This window comes from Echiichthys vipera, assembly GCF_963691815.1.
Source record: "Echiichthys vipera genome assembly, chromosome: 6".
NCBI classification, from domain to species: domain Eukaryota; kingdom Metazoa; phylum Chordata; class Actinopteri; order Perciformes; family Trachinidae; genus Echiichthys; species Echiichthys vipera.
The window spans coordinates 6,776,003-6,796,089 of NC_139831.1; the positions used below are offsets into that span (position 1 = coordinate 6,776,003).

The window sequence follows — 20,087 nt, forward strand, 5'->3', positions numbered from 1 at the left end:
AGTTAAAACCTGTAAACAAAACGCACATCAGCAGGCTTTTCTCACATCCATAAAAGCACAAACAAACAGATTTCCAAATGCAGGTATAACACAGTGAAGAAGGATACTCCACAAACTAAAAACACTAAAACATAAATGACACAGAGGGTAGATCAACACACTTAAACCAGCAGAAGCTACCAACCTTACACACAAGTACACACACACACACGTGTAGCAACTTCCATCTATCAAGGATGGGTTAAACAACAATTAAACGCTACAGGGAGAAGAACTCAGTGAAAAGATTAGGAAAACAGGCTTGAAAGAACACCGTAGGGGGACGAGGATGCCCTCCCTCAGGACACAAGATATCAAAATGCAAAAACCTACAACCGAGGGTCAGCTAAGGCCAGCAAACAGAGAGCAACGCAAAGTTGGTGTAACTGGGAACACATGTTCAGCTATGATCTGAAGCAAGACTGCACAGCAGAGTCTGAAGAAGGAGCACGACACTCAAACAAGAGCCACAATGAGAGCAGTGATCCACCGCAGCGAGGGTAAACACAAAAAACTGTAGCACGGGGTGCAACTCACCGTGTGGTATCCCCGGGCTATGGGCGGCTTTCCCGTGGGGTACGGATCCACTGTGTCGATGATCGTCTGCCTCTCCCCTTTCTGGTTGATCTTCCGAAAGCGCCGGCGGGACTGTCTGTGCGAGGCTTGTCGCTGAAAGTACTCCTCATTTTCATCCATATAGTCCACCTGGAAATGATAGTGAGGGAGGGAGACAGAGTGAGGGGGGAGTGACTGTCTTCATCTTCATTCACGCACTTCTCCACTAGCCCCTCGAAAACACGTAGGCTCAATCTTAAAAACCCCACCCTCCTATACTCCATCTCCAATTCCTCCTGCCACCTCCTCCTCCCTGCCTCCCACCCTTCTCATTGCGTAAAAATAGAAGTGTGTGTAGGCTGCACCATGCACACCTACGTCAAAGGGTGCTCACAACACAAAAAGAGAGATGGAGGGAGAAAGAGAGTGAGTAATCTGTGGTCAGGGAGGGATATGGAGAGCGATGGGGAGTAGATTGACATACTGTGATGAACAGAGTCTGATGGAGTAAAAAAAAAAACAACAGAGGCTCTCTCTGTCTCTGTTAAACGTATTATCCACAATGAAATTACATGATAAAACAAGATAAAATACATGGTTCCATCTTTAATGAACTCAAAGGGGGAAAAAACAACATTTTCCAAGTGGAAACTGGCACAGGATACCACTTCGACATAGCAGGCAGTGAGGTCATATTCTACAGTTTTCTAAAGTATTTTTGGTTAAATGGGACCACTTTGTTGCTTGGCGGCTTTGGGTCATGCTGGAATGACATATTTAAGTTTCTTTTTTTCTTCTTCTTGGACCCATTCCTCCTCTCGCTCTTTCTTGCTACTTTCACTGCGGCTTCACATTTCACAGCGCTCAGCCTTTGGGATTACACCACTAAAATCTCTCTCTGCCGTACCAACTGCTGCCATGACAACGGCAGGGGAGCTGTGTGAGTGCGAGCATAAGTGTGATTGTGTGTCTAATTGCAAATCTCGCAATGTGTGTATACGTGTATGTGTGTACAGTAGGGACACGTGAGTGGCTTATTTTTTCCTTTCTTTTGACGTGTTGGTCTCTTTGCCGTTTGTGACTGTGTGCATCGTTCCGTGTGTTTAGGGGGGTTATGTTTATGTATCTAGTATATTTCAGCAGATCCTTCAATAATTACAGGGTGGGCTGGCACCTTATATAGCAAAAAGCGTCAGGGCAAAAAGCATCTGCAGCAAGCAGAACAGAGGGGGTTTGTGATAGAGGCTCAGTTAACAGAACCCCCCCTCCCCATCTACAACGCACACACACATGGAGACAGAGCAATTACAGGATGTTATGTGCTGTGGTTGCAGCAGTGCCAACCAGTCCTTAGTATAGAGCCTACTGTCAAGACGTGGTTATTTCTCATGTCTGTCTTAAAAAAAACAACACAAGATGGCAAAGGGGGCGGATTTGTATGTGCTAGAAATGTTGGCGAGGGAGTGTGTGGGTGCATGCATGATGTGTGTGATTTAAAGGTTGCATTATAATATGCTAAAAACCTGTCAAAGTGAACATCTTAGCAGTGGACAAATGGTCACTCAATATTATAATGGTGTCACATTTTAATCCAGATCTGTGTCATGTAAATGTGGGCATTGTGTTCAGATAAACAGTGTTTGGCCCGTTTCCGTAGCAGAGGTCCCCGAGGAACGGAGCATCAGAGATTTCCATTTCTTTAAAATGGGTAAAGTATCTCTTTAAGGTAAAATACGATGTATAGGACGTGGAAAGTATTTATCCCTACAGTAATAGTGATAGGTGATGAATCAAAATACAAAACAGACTCTAGTTCCAGCTTCTCAATTATAAGGATTTGCTGATTTTCTCTGCTTTATGTGATTTTAAACTGCATATTTGTAATCCAAAACCTACAAATATGCAGTTTAAAAATCACATAAAGCAGAGAAAATCAGCAAATCCTTATATATCCAGTCGAACAAAACAGGCTTCAGGAAATTGTGATGGATAATTTTCACTATTTTCTGATATTCTATAGAGATGAACAGATTTGATAGATCTCTCCACTGTTGGACACGATCACCTCAGAAGGGATAAATAAAGAAGTAAACTAAACTGTTGAGCAGGGAGACATCCAGTCCTCCTCTCCTGTCACGTTTTAACCTGCAATGTTCAGGGTTCCCTTATCTGATGTAGTTTGGCATCAAATGAATAGACTCATTTAGTTATTTAGTATACTGTACTGAAGATACGTTCTCTTGCAGCACTGTAACAGCTGTTTCTGAATTTGCATAATGGCGATTTTGTCTGGCATACTACTGCCCTTTAGTGCAAAACCATCATCAGCGGAACTGCATCTGTTCTGATCTGCAGTCCTCCGACGGCTTCTGGAAGACAGATGATTGAGACGGGAATGATTTGTTCTCAACAGCTCTTGTGAGCCAAAACTAGATTTGCCAAAAAAACAAATCCAGTGCTTCTTTCAGCCGTAGAGACGAGCAAACCCACACATGCTGGACAGTTAAATACAGCTGTGCTTTAAGGCTGTGATGGAATGTCAATAGGAGACATTTATAAAAGATTAGTACAAAACATTACAGCAGGGACTCTTAAGGATGGTATTCCCAAATTACAGCTATACTTTGATGTCAGTAATGTAGGTTTGTGATCCACACACGATGCAGTTCACTCTTAATGCATGAAGGAGTTGCCAAATCAATAATTATCCCCTATGCTAACATCAGAGACGACTGAGGCTTCAGTCTTCGGGTACCCAAGCACTGCTGGTTTACACTGAAGGTAGAATGAGGGATTCTTTTAGATCAGGAATAACAGATGAATGCAATTTAGGAGGATTGGATACGATTGAAAAGAACCAGCGTTTGACGGTAGTGAAGGGTACTGCGAAAATGCAAGCTAGGTGTTTGGATTTCGGCGACAGAGAGTTAACATTTGGGCGAGAAAAGCTTTGTCCAAAAAAAAAAGAAAGGTAATTCTACTCTGTGTGTTTGACACCTGTGTGCTAAAACTCTGAAAAATGGGACTCACCACAATCATCTCGGAGGGTTCCAGGACGATGCACTCACATCCACGCCGCAGGCTGCCTGCTGATCGCTTCCCAAAACTGGACAGAAAAAGAGAAATGAATAAGATGATGTCAAAAACAAGATTTTAGAAGTCAAAGCTTTCTTATTTAAAGCAGAGCAGTTCAATATGTACTTGCAATCTGTAAATGGTAATTTCTTTGAGTTTTGATACACACGCCGACAGCCAAGAGGCACAGACGGACCCTTTAAATGTCTATAGGTCTCTGTCCAACATTTTAAATATGCCGTATGAAATTTATGTATAAAATGTGGAACAGAGCAGCACTGGAGGACAGGTCCTCCTTTCAGCTGTGACCACTCCCACCTGAAGGGAAACACCGCCTCTGGAAAAGTCCACTCTCATGACGTCACAGTTTGTACAGTGTGCCTCGCTCCTAGTAAGAGCGGGGGATTGGGGAATATTAAAAGCAGTAGAGACCAAAATGTCTCGAAGAAGGGAAGCAGCCATGGAAATTCTGAGCATGTGGAGATTCAACTGGTGGGTTTGGTGGAGAATGCAGCCTTTGTCTGTCGTGCACCCGACCTCAATGCAGAGGCACAAGAACGTCCTTGTTTGTTATTTTTAACATCTTTTGATTCAGAATGTGACCGACATCTCGCTGGTTTGCTGATTGTTTTGTAAGATAAACTTAAATGACTCCAAAAGAAAAGACGGCTGCCGAGTTTGTGTGCCTGCCTCGTGTTGTGCGGAATTGTTTTGCATTATTTAGAGTAACTAGCCGGGATGTTACACCAGGGGGTGATACATTTTTCTCTGAATTTGAGTCAAGGTGGCCTGGAAGCTAAACATTTGTATTCATTCATGTTGTTTTAGAGCGTAAAGGATTATAACACACTTACAACAGAACAAACAATTAGAACAATTAATGTTTGAAGTTGAAGTCGTGACAGGCGTTTAACACCAGTTAAGACTAAACGATGAATCCAGAAAATAAGAGCAAGATTAATTTGAGAAATCAAAACATCTTGAATTGCAGCCTTCACGTTTTTTTCCCCCCTGTATCTTGCAATGACTTATTGTTCTTACTCAATTCATAAACTGGGTCTGCTGAGACATTTTTTTTCTCACTATGTACCGGACACAAAGTGAGACACTGCAGGTGTAGAAAGTTCTCAGTTCTCACAGTAAAGTGAGCAGTGAGGCTACCTCCGTCAAAGCTGCGGAGGTGGCAGCTTTCATCAACCGCATGGACAGGTGCAGACCTTAGGCACAGCATGGTCTAAATGTTTTGGAGCCCTGGGCTTGTGGCTACATGTTGTGGGTACATCTTGGTCAGGTTTAGAAATAAATACCAGCCAAGTGGAAAGAGCTGGCGATACTCGACCTGCCACTTTGGCAAAGAGCAAATAATGATTTGTGCGGTGCCTTTTATTTTCTAAAAGTCGATTTAGCTTGCTTTGCTTTTCTCTTTCGGCTTCCTTTCACACAAGAGCCTTTTGTTGGGTTTTGTGTTATTTCCTCTTTTGTCAGCCGTTCTGTTGTTTCTCTGCCAGGACTGCAATTCTACTTGACTAATTTGTCAACTTTCTGATGCCTATTGAACAACACTATGTCAAAGAAGTCCCCATGATTACAGTTCACTTCTGCTGAGAAGCGTAAACTGAAATCAAAGACTATACGGCTTACTGGACTGAACAACTGTGAGCTCAGTGCATGAAGGCAGTGAGGGGGTAAATGCTGATGGTTGCCGTTTGCTTTGTCTGGGCTTCAGTTTAATGCGTTTTAAATCTGCTTGTATCCCCGACGTACACAAGTCTGAATTACACCACAGGGCCAAACAGCGCTAAAGTATGGAGAGCTTACTCAGTATTTTCTCTCACAAGAAGACAAACGTAATTCTTTGCAACTTATTTCCAGCAAAGATGATTTGTCAGCTGGGCAGCAACTTCAGAGAAGTGAGCGAGGGCTTTTTGATCTGGTTGTACAGACATTTGGAGTCGGTACTAGCTCTGATCCTGTTGAGCCTCCGTTGGCTGGCTCTACTTTGGAAAAGCGAGCGGTGATCCCACCCATTACGCATCACAAAACACGTTAGGCCACCAAATGCAAACACCAAAGTGACATGTTCAATCATGTTCCTCCATTACATTCCTGACATTAGTAATCCAATCCTCCATTTTGCAGGAGGCAAATGCCACTGGCAATGTGAGATATTAAAGAAGGGATTATGGAAGTGGATAGTGAGGGGGTGGAGGGTTTTTTTTCTTACACAAACGTGTCTTGTTTGGAGATTAAAGCCTCCACTGCTCTATGACTACTCCTGAGCAAATAGAAAGTATGAGATCTGCTGTGTGGGTGAATGTGTATTAGACATCAAATGTAATATGGCTAAAACAAACATTTGATTCTACTAGGGGATGCTTGGTTGGATTGGGGTGCGAGTATCTTTGAAGCAATCACCACCATTACAGTGCAAAGTTTGACCAACGCATGCAGCTATTTAATTTCTATTAGCTCTATTAATGATGTCTTGCGTATGAACAATATACTTGCTATCAATAATTCAGCGGTAGGGCCTTCAGGTCCACATGTTGATGTAGGGTTTGTGCTTTCTTTCCTGAGAACTACAGTGTGTGCTGGCTGAGAAACTTAAAAAAACAGATAAGAAAAAGATAAGTGCGCCAGATGGTTGAACAGGTATGTAACTCATTTATAACAGAACAGCACTGAGCAAAGACTGTAAGTGTCATACTCTCCAAACCAGAATGCTGTTACATGTGCCGCAATTTTATATACCAATGTTGAAAAATCATTATCTTCACTCCAGTTCACTTTATTGTCCCTTCAAGGGGAATTTATCCCGCAGAAGCCATTGCAAAAACAACAGACAACATGCGGTACATAAATAAGTAAAGACTCAGCACATATATAGACAGAAAACTCCCAAAACCACATCAAAAAAAGAAACAATCTAACGTTTTTAATTAACAACTTTAGCAGACAAACTCCCGCACACTGCCTAACTTGCAAAGACTGTTTGCCTACTGAAATTCTAGTACCGAAACGTCCCTAATAAATGTATCTTTGCAAGTTAGACAGTGTACAGGAGCCTGTTTGCAACTTTTGACCTATTCGTGCCCTTCCTATATAAGAGACATGAGAAATATTCAAAAGTTCAATTTAAGAAAGGCAACAATGTGACATACAAAATCATTTCTGAACAGCAGCTTAACATCCGAGTCGTAATTAGGAGCGGGAAACTCAGATTTTTCTGAAAACCTAAAATAATCTTTATGCTATGGAAAGTCAAAACACAGAAATCTTTCCCATCCCGTAGACAAAAACACAGTGCAAGCCTTCATCTCAACGGTTAAAGTTGAACGGTTGGTGCAGCACCTGTTACTTGATGATGACAAGTCAAGGACATTGTTGGGTCCCTAACGTACTTGCCTGTTACATAGTGTTTCACAAACTCCGTCTGTTTTATAAACTCCATGAGAGCACAGAAAGTCTTCGAAAACATGACAATACAACATCAACATAGCACACCTGTTTGCATTAGACAACGTATTTTTTGCAGGAATGTCTCTGTCTTTGCTTACTTTCAACCAACCAAACTTTATTTTCATAGTACCTTTCAACCAGGTTATGAAATTAAATTACAATAGCAAGTGTTTTACAGCCAACCGACAAGTTGGGCACAAGATAGTATAAACATAAACAGTAAAACATCTGTTGGTCCTCTACTCCATTACTACTAAAAATGTCCGGCCATCAGACACTGTGTATGAGCTGGATTCAGACAGGCAGCCAGTATCTTATTTTCAAATTAAACCCTGAAGCTCTCCCTCAGTTGACTGACTGACATCTCGCCTGCCTCAGCGGCCTCGCATTCCCCTCCCGTTATACAACAAGCTTGGGCGTCTGGAATGTCATTCCACATGCATCACCAGCCTTTCATTTTGCGAGCCCGGCAGCCTACCGCCATGGCCTCAGATCCATTCTGCCGTCTGACTGAACCAGTGCAATCACTAATCTGCACTGCTGGTCTGAGCTGGAGGAGGAAGGTGGAGGGGTGAGGTGGGGGGTGTCCTCACTCTGTTAATCCGTTTAACCGAGTAAGTGGTAAGAGGGCACACCAGCTTTTTTAACCCAACAGACCCGTAAGCAGGACAAAGATTAAACTTGCTGGTTATGCAAGACTTTAGACCCAGCACAGAGAAGGAGGGAAGGGGAGGTCGGAGGAGGAGCAAGACATCTTAGAAGCGATTGTCAATGAAAACAGCATCCAGGCTTCAAGGGTTTGCCAGCATCCCCTCTGAGCTGCAGCTGACCATCCAACCACCTCTCACCTTGCAAACATAAACAGAATTCCTTGGAGTGACGCTGTGTTCGCACCGCACGCATGCACCGAACCTTTGCCCCACCACTTCTGAAATAGAAGCAGACACCGATGCCAGGAATGTGCCAATGACTCGTGACTTGTGACTTTAGTTTCCAAAAATACAACTTCGCCGACATCGTAAACGCAAAGAGAAAAGAGCATTGAAGTAGAGAGTTTTAGAGAGAGAGAGCCACAAAGCTAGCCGCTCAAAACTCTTCCAAGACGTATCAATAGATCATCGCTGAATCTAAAAACAACATTTCTTATATTCTCCCCACAGCAGGAGCTCCTGCTTTGTTTTGGTTTCAAAGTTGCCATAGGTCTTGTGTAACCCCACACACCCACCCCAAACATGAAGAACACACACCCCTTTTACTGGCAGCACATACTGTGCGCTGACAGATCCAAAATAACATCAAAGTCATGATTCACATTCCAGATTTAAAGGATTTACTGCAACCAGATCCCGGCGCGGTGTACTCGAAGTACAACCAAAAACACAGGAGGTTATCGGCAGAGCTTTATTGAGCCGTACAACGGAGCAAAGGACTGCTGTAGTGTGGACACTCACCCCCGACTGTCCAAACTGCTCCTGGAGTGACACCACCACCACCTGATAAGATAAGATAATCCCTCCTTCTAAAATATCCCCCACCGTTAGTCCACAGTCAGTCCAACAAGCATATTCTCAGTCCGGAGACTTTGGTGTGACTGCGGCATATCGGCGTGTGCACACCCGGGTATTGCTGACTGAGAATGGGAGTGTGTGGCTCTGAAAGTGCGTGTGGATCAGCCTCTGCCCAATGGCTCTGCCCCCTTTCTCTCTCCCTCTCTCTCTCTGTGCAATGTGGTGCGTTGACTACGACCAGCATTCCACCGTACGACTCACTTCCTGCTACGAGGTTTAACTGAGGGAGCGGGTGGGGTGTGTGTGTTATGGAGGGGTGGGTGGGTGTGGACGGCATCTGTCCTCCCCTTTCTGTTTAAGTTAGTCATGAACATCTTCCATCATGAATTCTTTAAAGTCTGTCAGTCTTTTATAATAATGAGTTAATTGTTGTAATGTATACTTATCGGGAGAATAAACGTCTAGTTGATTGTTAAATTCATTAAAATAAGGTTTTCAACAATATTGTTGGTCTAATAGCATACTTCCCAGCATGCACAGTATTTGTATTAGCATTTATTTTCCCTACTTTGATGAAAGATGGACAATAGAAGCTTGTCATGGGTGTTTTTTATACATGCCATCACACCATGATGAAGATAAAAGACCTAAACACTATAGGTCTTACCTCTTTAAATACACTTTTAGTTGTTTAAAGGATATACTATAAAATCTAGATCTAGCTTGTTCCAACAGTGTGTAAAAATACTTATTGTAAGTCTGTTAAATGAATAAAGCTGAATTTCCCAGAGGGGATTAATAAAGTCTGTGTCTTCTGTTTCAATTGTTATGGTTGTCCATAAGAGCATCTATCAAGTTTAGGGACTTGCAAAAGACAGTAGAGACTGCGATGTCCTGACCTTTTCATTTTAGTCAAGCGCCAAAAAACGCTTGATCCTACAATTCCCATAATGCAACTCGATAATGTATCTTCATTAAACCTTCCTGCCAAATAGTCTAAATACCTGCATATGTTCAACTCTGTGTTCCTGGTTTAAATCACAGGCATTATATTACAAACTTTAAGCATCCAAACTAAAGATGACTATCAGACAAAACCGCTTCAGAAGACATTAAACAGGAGTTTTCTCAATCTGTAGCGTGTCCCTTTAAATCTAGTTACCATTGTATGTTTTGTGAAAACATCACAACAGCTCATAACAAGTCCAGCACAAGTTCAGTTCAGTTCCACATCTGAAAGGGCTTAGTCACTCATGCCTAAACCGTCAAATGTTTTGTTTTAGAGTGAAGTTATATTGGTTGTTGGCCTTATTACTCTGGTACCAGTGCGCATGTGAGTCACTGTTGGCCACAACCAGAAAAGTTATTTTTAAATGTTTTCCTAAAAAAAGAGGTTAACGATTCTCATGGCTTGCACAACCAGTTTGGAAATATGTTATCGTAGACATATTTCAACATCTTTAGGGTCATTGTATAAGACCACATTAGCTTTCGATCAGAGTAGCAAAAACATGACATTTGCAATTATGGTAAGTATTGTTTGTATGTGGAGTTTAAAAAAACAACAAAAAAACCCCATCACATTTCATGTTTATTACTCTCTGTCATCTTCCACAGAACATACAGTATCAGAGCAATACTGGAAAGAGATGAGTGAGATGTGTGTTTGCACGATTACATAATAAATCATCACTGGATCAGTTTGTCATCTACAGTCACAGATTAGTTTGCCTAGCCTGGTGCTGGATGTCAAGAAATGATTTGATGCTGGACTGACCTTTTCTTCCAGTAGTTCACACAAACAAAACAGATGAGGCTGACATTTCTCCACTAACTTTAACCTCAGAGGCTGATATGCGCTGATTCAGTTAAGAGTTGTGGTTTAGGTTAGGCAACATAAGGCAGATGATCAGGAAACTGTGAATGACCCGAGGTAAAGTCCTGACAGCAGTCATCTGATAGCGATAATAAATGAAGGCGGCAGCAATAAGAAGGGAAAGTAAAACCAGTACAGGGTTTGAAACTGTAACAGACAGTTATTACTTACTCTCATGCTGGTTCTGATATATTGGTTCAAAAATGGTTGCAGAGTTACAGAAAATCTTATTTTAGAAATAATTAATTGTATTAATAACTCCTAAATCACTCATACATTTCCAGTTTCACTGAAGGTTTCTGAACAGTTTCAACCTCATACCACCAACAACTGTGCGTAAAATGCTAGTGGATTTTAAATGAAAAGCAAATCACACTTATTTTACATGAGCCTAACAAATAATATCAAGATCAAACTACACAATATCAGCTTGATAATGACCCGACTGACACATTTGGGGCATCTGGAGAGAAATTTTCCACTGGGAGCAACAATTGCTTGTTTATATCTTGTGTAGTGTGTTATAATGGGACACAACTGATGCAACAAACGACTATAGACTAGCATGGCTAGTTGTTTTTGCCCCGTCTCGCCTAGTTTGACAACCTTTCTCTAATATAGATACGAGCACAGAGCGCTCTTAACTGTAAAACATGCCGAAGCAAAAGAGCAATGATGTTTTATTGCGTTTCATTTAAGGTCAGACGCATACCAAATCAATCATACTTGCAGTATTAGACACTCAACCTTTCGCTACCAAATGGGAAGGCAGAGCCTACCTTCACCAATAAATGACGATGAATGATCCCATATTCAGCTTCATTCACAAAACGATTATTACACACAGTCATATTTGTTGTTGGTGCTGCTAGTCGAAAAAATCAAGTTGGTCCCCAATGACTTACTGGTGGATGTCATAAAAGATAATTGGTTTAAGTCCAACACGTCGTCTGCTGTGTCTCTTAGAGTGATTCATTTTGGCTGTGACTTGGCTGTTATCGCCTAATCTGACAAAAATCATTATCGTGTAGCCTTAGGCCGGCGTGATTTACTGATTTCCTTTAATGACATGTTTAACACAGCGCATGTTTCTACACGCTTTAAATGTGTGTCACCCGCTCACTAAGATGTATTTATTTGGGTTGTATTTGATTTCACGCTGGTCTCTGGGTTAAATAAAGCACAGAGCTCAGGCTTCTTCATTAATGACTGAGTCATTCCTCTTCCCCTGGATCACATCTCACTACAGTGACCAGCGAGGGGAGGGGAGGGGAGCGGAGCGAGAGAAGCACTGAGTGAACGATGGGAGCATATCAGGTTTTCAACCTTGCTGCCAGAGTAGATATGAGCAGCCACTTCTGGGTAGGGCCTGTCTGAAACCCAATGCCATCACATCTTTAAAAGCTTCAGGAAGTCCCGCTGGATTTCATTCAGTTCCTTGTGTCTAAACCAATTTCCCCTCCCAGCAATTTTTCCCTGACAATTTCTACTTGTTTTTTCTTTGTTTGCTATAACCATTAAATGAATGAAAGAAAAAAAACAAGTTTGAAGGACGTAATGTAGACTGAAGTGTGTCTAAAGATTTTGGAATGGTACAGTGGTTTAGCCTTTAAGAGGCTACTCATGATGAAATACCTCGACAGTATTGTGCTATGCTCACAAAACGAAATTATCTGGTAGTTTTACTGGAAAAACAGCAAATATTCTATTCCTTCTTGATTGGAACATTTACATTGTAATTCGAGTGCAGAGTGAGCTTTATGACCCAAAAGTCCTTTAAAACTTGAATCAGAATGTGTCATTTCAAAAATGTCTTCTTGTCAAAAGGGGAAATAGGTATTGCTCCACCCCCCCCATAAATTAGGTTTTTAATGGGGCAGCAATGCACATCGAAGGCTGTGGTAGAAGCTACGACTATAATAAAATACTCTATCCGTATCTTTATATACATATATATCTTTTTACTTCTTTAATATGTTAATTTATCGTGCCATGGACTTACCGAGTAATATCATCAACCCTGCTAAATATTTATGCTGCTTGCACTCAGCATAGAAGCATGTAAGTCAGCGCATTTCTATTTTACATTTGCATGATGTATGATTTTTTGACACACTCGTATTGGTTAGGTTTAGGCCTCTAAAACTAATTGAAAGCTCAAAGTCATGGTCAATAGAAACCTACATTAAATGTCGGTGGAATATGGGATACAAACTTTGTACGCCCAACCACCCACCCAACATCCTATACAAGGTAATGTCATTGAGACACAGGGTCTCGATCCCGAGTGAGACCGGATCAAGACATAACGTTACAACACAAGTGTAAAAAAACAAAAATTTTCTAATTCAAATCGATCTCCATTTCAATGATCTGATATTGATTCATAAAATCTGATATTGATTCATAGATTTCAGAATTTTTGGTATCATATGAGAGGGGATTAAATAGCTTGACCGCTGACTTTGAGATATCTGAATCAAATATCACTCAATACTTTTTGCAGAGTCTGTAGAGTTGCACTTGATTGTGTTGACTGCTATAGTGTGTTCATGTTAATTAAAACATTAATGTCACTGCTTTGGGGTCAATTCTTAATGTAAACATTCATATTTTTAATTGTGCACCAGGTTAGAAGATTAACGGCACAATTTACAGCATTAGTTATGAGAATTGCTTTCATATCCCAGCAATATTGGTAGTGTAACTGAAACATCCCTTATCAAATCAATATTGAATCTAAGCACAAAAATCAAATTGGGACCTTGTTAATCAGAATCAGATTGATTGGAGATATCAATGGTGATGCCCAGCCTTAATACAGCCGAAGACAAAACATGACACAAGTCATAAAGTGTCAAAGTGGTACTTTAAAACTGTCAACAACAAGAAGAGCGGATCCCTACAGTCTGTCTCCAGATTTCATAAAAGTAATTTAAAATCCCCCCGGGGGATTATGCTGGACAGCTTCAGCGCCTGCTGTAACTTTGTTCCAGGTTGAGGGGGCAGAGTAGGAGATGGCCTTTTTACCAAATTCTGTACTGAGGGGATAGAGAGAGCTGTGAAGCCCTGGGAGCACCTTTATATGTGACATGTAAGTGGATAAATGAGTGGGCAGCAGACAAACAATGGATTAAATAAAGTTATACCAGTGTGTTGTTCTGCACATGGATAACTATGACCAGACACAATAGTACAATAGTGTATGAGGGGTTCACATCAGGTTAAGATTGTCATAGCTCCGTGATAGGGAGCGTCCAACAGATAAAAAAGGGTGATTTGAAGCATTCATGCACAAACCTCTAAACGGGTTTTGTGGTGCTATGACAACTTCCATCTTTGCTTCTGAGAGAGGTCAGTCAATACTGACATCACAAGAGGTCACTTCTCAAGAAAATGTCAGTTAAGGATCATATGCTAAATGTGCAGTTTGTGTATTGTGTGTATACTTCGGTGCAATTGACAGAAACAAGACAGTCTTGTGCAATGCAGTTGGCATCCTTCTACAAAAAAAGTGAGCTAATTATCAACCTTATACAGTCTCATGCAGCAGAGTGGACCCCTACACACACACACACTTCCTTGCAACATATGCTTAGTAAACATTTTCAGAGCCATCTCTTCCCTGGTGGCTGCGGTCGGGCATTAACTTTAATCTGCCAATACCTGCAAATCCCTCTCCGACATCCCACACACACACACACACACCCTTAACCTTGGCAAAACTGAAAAGGTTATATTTAAGAGGGGAGCAGTTTTTTGGCACATTTCCGATCGAGTCCTCTGTTGTAAATGCCTCCCACGTTCATGTGAATCCGAAGAATGACCGCAACCGACCCCCCCCCCCCCCCCCCTTGTGCCGGGGCAGCTCTCCTCTGCAGGCTAAAGTGACGGCCCGAGTGCTCTGCGTGGCCGTAGGTGTATGTTATGCAACCCTAATGGATGACAAGATCATTGTTTCCAAGACGCCCACAGAGATGGTTCATGTAACAGATCCACTTGTGAAATCACAGCTTTTTAACATTTGGGTCTTGGCTTCAGAGGAGGTGTTCGCTGCTGTGAGCCGATGGCTGAGAGCTTGAGAGGGGAACATGATTCTTAAGTCCTCTGAGGGTGTCGCAGATAATTATTATCCATCACGGGGGTGGGTTCTGCTGACAAACTCGCTTTCTACCACTCTTATTTCCTCAAATGTTTGTTCCTTGGTACAATCAGAAGGGGATGGGATTATATGTAAATCATGAGACGTTATGACACCACAATCAAAGTACTCGGCGGCTATCCCTGGATAACACTTTACTTCAAGTCCATTTGTTTAACATTTGTAAGCATAAACATTTAATAAATAGGTTATAACACTATAATCTAGTTGTATGCTGTCAAAAGGGCACAGTTAAGTGTTTATTAACATACAATATGTGTCAGCATTTCTAACTTCTCATATGACCATATTTGAGATTAGCACAACTGTTATTATACTATATCAATGATAGTCTGTTTTTATAGTGGTCTCCACAGGTGGACACTAAATTATAGTTTGTCATAAACGACATATTCAATCTTTATGTACCGCTTCATAAAAATAGATAGAGGGACCTAGAGTGAAATAATTCCAATCCCAGAAAAATCCTTAACAGATGTAGAAGATAAGCACAATCTGCAAATACTTCTTAAAGTGTTGGTAGCATATTTCTATGGTAGTAAAAAGTCCTGATGGAGAATCTTAAATATTCTGTAGTTTAACAGAAGTTTGTTATTTTACCAACTGGAAATACTACAATTACACTTACTTTAATATCCCTTTTTGTTATGGACTGGGGAGGAGCGCTTTTCCTTTGCTTTGTTTACTTTCTGTGTTCAAGCAATATATGTGAAGCTAAGTTCAGTTGCTTTAAACAGCTGGAAAGTGACGGTTGTGACATTTTTTACATTGTGTCGTTTTATGCATCTTTTTGTAACAGGGCTGTGCATTATGTGCCGTCTACTTGTATCTCCTGGTATATAGGAAATTTCCTTGACAATTCAAAACAGAGACAATTCATGCATGGAGAAGCTGTGAGTGTTTTGTTTCCCTAGGATTTGGAATTGCAGGAAAAGTCATGCTGATGCCATTTCTGGTGCCTTGCAATAAAAATGTAAGACACGAGCAGAGCATCCTTCTCTGAGCTGAGAGAAGCAACTACACACTGTGTAGTTTCATTATACCAGGAAGTAGCGCAAACTGAAATCATGGGTACCATTTGCTATAGAAACATATTAACATTCTGTTAAGTGGTTGGAAGAAATTGATAAAATTGTTTCTTTTTGGAAACAAAACTTGCAAAATCACTGAGGTGGCAGCTGCAGTGACTTTCTCCTGTGTGCTTTCTTCTTTGAAAACATAAATAGAATCTTTTTTTTCTAAGAAATTATTATCAGATTGAAACTTTTCCTTTGAAGAAATGACCAAAAGGCACGTGTGCCCTTTGTAGCCTTAACTCTGCAACAATGTTTAAAATGTCAATTTAGGTAAAACACATCAACCTTGTTTACTCTTCTGGATAGAAGCAAGTTGATAAGAGGGGAAACACACTTTTTTGAGATAGTATAAATTCAAATTGACTTTCTCAGGCCAGTCTAGGATTAATTTTTAATCTCCCTATGTGGTTTTGAAGGGCGGAAGCTGCTCACATGATAGTGCAAAGATCAAGCACGCCTATAAAAACAGCGCCCTGGACCAAACTGGCCGATGATCCTACCTGCTTCTGGGCAGGAACATGGACTCCTTGATGAAGACCGAGCCGGACAACAGGATGTACCAGCAGCTTCCGATGTCGTCAGGGCTGGAAGAAAGAGAGACAAAGACAATAAGCACAAATGATCACAGAACACCTAGGAGATAGAGAATAGCACGAGTCAGAAAAGTGAAAAGAGTAAGGAAGTGTGGAAAAGTGACAAAATATATAGACCTCTTTGTCTTTCATGAGTATTTTAAATTTCAAAATAAATCCTGTGCAGGTTCAGGATATTGACTTGAACTTACTTTATTATATTGTAAACAAACTGAGCAATAATTAATAAATTGATGAATTGAATAGTCAATTGCCAGAAAGTTCACCAACCATTTTGAAAATAACTTAATCGTTTGATCACTGGTTCTCAAATGTGAATATCTGCTGGCATTTTTGGTCCTCTATGATAAAACTACACAACAGTGCACAACAATAGCTAGTGAAATAACATTAACAAAACAACGATAAATGGCAGTGGATCAATACAAGACAATATAAGTAATAAAAAGGTCTGGATGGGTGTAATCACTATTTTACTTTTTAAGATTGCTCTATAAATCTAGAAAACCATTAACGGGCTAAACAATAATGGAAATAATCTACTTTCTTTAATGTTGATACATTTGATTTGTGATTTGTTTGATCTACTTGATGCGCAGGTACTACAGTTTAATGCATCAACCATTTAAGACTGCTCACTGTGCCATATATAGATCTCTGTTTACGAAAAGAGAGCGAGAACTATGAATGAACTGAGGAATCATCACTCATCCTCCCACACCCATGGCCCCGCTGAAACACACAGACGAGGAAATTGGGCATCGCAGACGAAGTAAACTCAGACTGACCTCCGGATGATGTAGCTGGCGCGCGCACGCACACAAACACGAACACGAACACGCCTCCACCGCTCTTATGCAGCACATTTGGCGATGTAATTTAAATCACAGACACTTGTTCGGGTATTACGTGGCATTACCAGTGAACCAGAGGCCTTATCAAGGAACATCAAAGACTCTACTGAGTTTGCCTTCAGATAAACAACTCACTAAATATGAATTTCAGTAATTAAATAAACCACTATCTGCTATCTGCATTAGTAAAGCATGCTGGTATTTTTTTTTTTTGGGTGTATCAGTTTTGTTTCTTTGCTCATTTAGCTTATCTCAGTAGTTCATGGCTACCGGAGGGATTGCGAACAGATAATCTCCCAAGGCTGAAATCTGAAACACTGAATCTTCTATGCTCTGTGCATGCAGGATTATCAGAGAGGCTGTGTATGTGTAAACAAACGCTATGTACACGGATAAAGAAGTTAATGCTTGCGTTCACATTCATTTGCAACCGGCCAGAGGGCTCAAAGGACAAACATACCATATGCGGTCTTTGTGCAGGTCAGTTTTAATATAAGAAGCACTTTATTTACCCCTCAGTGGGTAAACCGCTTTTGTTGTACCAATAACTCTCTCAGTAGAGCTGCTGAGTCTCATTTCCAGCTGGATTTTAGTAGATATGGGAGTTGAAAAAAGCAGTAGGGCATGTATTTAATTTAATTTGACATTAATTATAGTCCTACACGAAACATATCACGTTACAGCCATCTGACAGTAAAGAGGAAGTAAAAACCCAAAGAGGGAAGTGTTCTCATGACATGCAAGACTGATACCATCTTTCTCCAGTGCGGGGAATTTGACATGAGCACTAAGGTTTCGACAGAGCTGGACAAAAGGCACGTCAGTCAATAAAAACTGCTTTCATTTTGCTCTGATTATTCCTAACAGCAAAAGCTGCAAACATTCAAATGATTTTTCTATATTTTGTTTTTTTCATGTTAGTGGTTAGCACTGTCGCCTCACAGCAAGAAGGTCACAGGTTCGCATCCCGACCTCGGCCTTTCTGTGCGGAGTTTGCATGTTCTCCCCGTGTCTGCGTGGGTTTTCTCCGGGTACTCCGGTTTCCTCCCACAGTCCAAAGACATGCACGTGTTAGGTTAATTGATGAGTCTAAAAATTGCCCGTAGGTGTGAATGGTTGTCTGTCTCTGTCCGTCTCTATGTGCCCTGTGATAGACTGGCGTCCTGTCCAGGGTGTACCCCGCCTTACGCCCGATGTCAGCTGGGATCGGCTCCAGCACCCCCCGCGACCCCGACCCCGGGTTAAGTGGTTGAAGATGAATGAATGAATGAATGTCTGACGTATCCTGACAACACTTTTCTTTTTTAAAACTTTTTTTTCACTAAAATTGTAAATCGGACTACACGTGACTAATCAAGGACGCTCTTTTCAACCATAGATAAAAGCTCACAATTATTTTTATTATTCCTTTTGGGAAAATTTTCACATTTTGGGAAATAAGCTTATTTGCTTAAGATGAGAGAATCAATACCGCTACACGGTGAAAATAGAGCTACGGCAAGTAGTAGCTTAGCTTAGCACAAAGAATGGAAATGGAGAGGGAGACGATTAGCCTGGCTCCAAAGGTAGCAAAACCCATCTAGCAACACCTCTAATGCTTGTTTTCAACATGTCATATCTTCTTTGTTTCATCTGTTTACATATAAAACTTTTTCTGACAAGCACAGTCACTTCTTCAAGTCTCCACTGGTTGACTCAAAACCTCAAAGTGAAAACAAAACTCCAGAAAATAGTCTGGCACGCAGCCTCCCGATAAAACCCCAATATGGCATTCTTAAACTTCAATGAAGATGATACAAGTGTTCATTTTTATCTTCACATGTGCTAGTGAGTGGACTTTTCTTTGGACAGATCCAGCTAGCTCTTTGCCCTGTTTCTAGTCTCGATGCTAAATAAAGCTATCTGCTGGCTATAGCTTCATATTTACTGTACAGATACAGTACGAGAGTGCTATCAAAACAAAGTGAACTTCCTATACTGGTACACTATTACTAACATGGTAGAGGAACAGTCATAAAATTATTTTGAAGCATGCTTTATTACAAGTCTGCACTCTGTATCGGTTCAGCTACTACCGCTAAGCTTCACCTAAGGGTGCAAAAACCTGTGATTATCTTAATCAGCATAAATTAACTGGGAATTCAAATCGATGTTTCTCTTTGTGAGGCCTCCAGCTGTCTGTTTGCCAGTGGGCACTTAAAAACGTCACCTCATTGCAGAAAAAGAAAGTCTGCTCATCAAGCTGAAGACCCTGTACTTGAAGGTGTTCTGGTGTTAATAAGGAGGCAGCAGCTTGTGTGATAATTGCTGAACATTCTCACCTGGTCTGAGTGAGATTTCTTAATTGAAACCAGAGGGGAAAGCAAAGCAAAATCAATGAGTCAGACGTAAGCAAAGGTGGGACTGGTTTTTGCTTACAGAAAGTTAAAGGATGGGTGCACTTATTGTGCAGCCCCCTTCACACGGACACACATATTCACACCCAGCATCGCTGTGCTGACTGAGTTTTTTTTGTTTTTTTTTAATCACTGAGAACAAAGTCTCGCCCTTCCTTCCTCCTCTCCACATTCCCCTTGCAAAACTAATGAGGCTGTCGACAGCACACCCTACTGACACAGTGCAAAAATCCTCCAACAGCATCCTTTTCCCTCTGATTCGTTCCAGCTTCTTATGGTTCTTCCTTGCATTCAGAGATGACACGAATGAAATGCTCAATTATTAATTGCTGGCACGCAGATGCACAGAGCGAGAGGAGCACCTCACACGGGTGAGGCAGAGAAGATACAACACCAAAAAAGTAGGAGATAGGAGACTCTTATGCGCCGTGACAGCTTGACTGAACTGGGTCACGCCTACTGGAAGCGATCTTCAAACGCTAAACATCATCCAC

The 20,087-nt window shown here is 41.2% G+C and overlaps 1 protein-coding gene across 5 annotated transcripts in view; it reads right to left on the reverse strand.

Annotated features, from left to right (window-relative positions):
• The window catches only part of rapgef2b (Rap guanine nucleotide exchange factor 2b), a 108,041-nt gene that overhangs the window by 51,730 nt on the left and 36,224 nt on the right, over positions 1–20,087 (reverse strand). For all 5 annotated transcript variants that reach the window (XM_083914905.1, XM_083914906.1, XM_083914903.1 and 2 more), the window contains exons 4-6: positions 16,251–16,334; positions 3,625–3,700; positions 577–744 (exon numbers count right to left, since the gene is read on the reverse strand). In XM_083914905.1, coding sequence (XP_083771031.1) covers positions 577–744; positions 3,625–3,700; positions 16,251–16,334 — 328 coding nt within the window. The remainder of the gene's footprint in view (positions 1–576; positions 745–3,624; positions 3,701–16,250; positions 16,335–20,087) is intronic.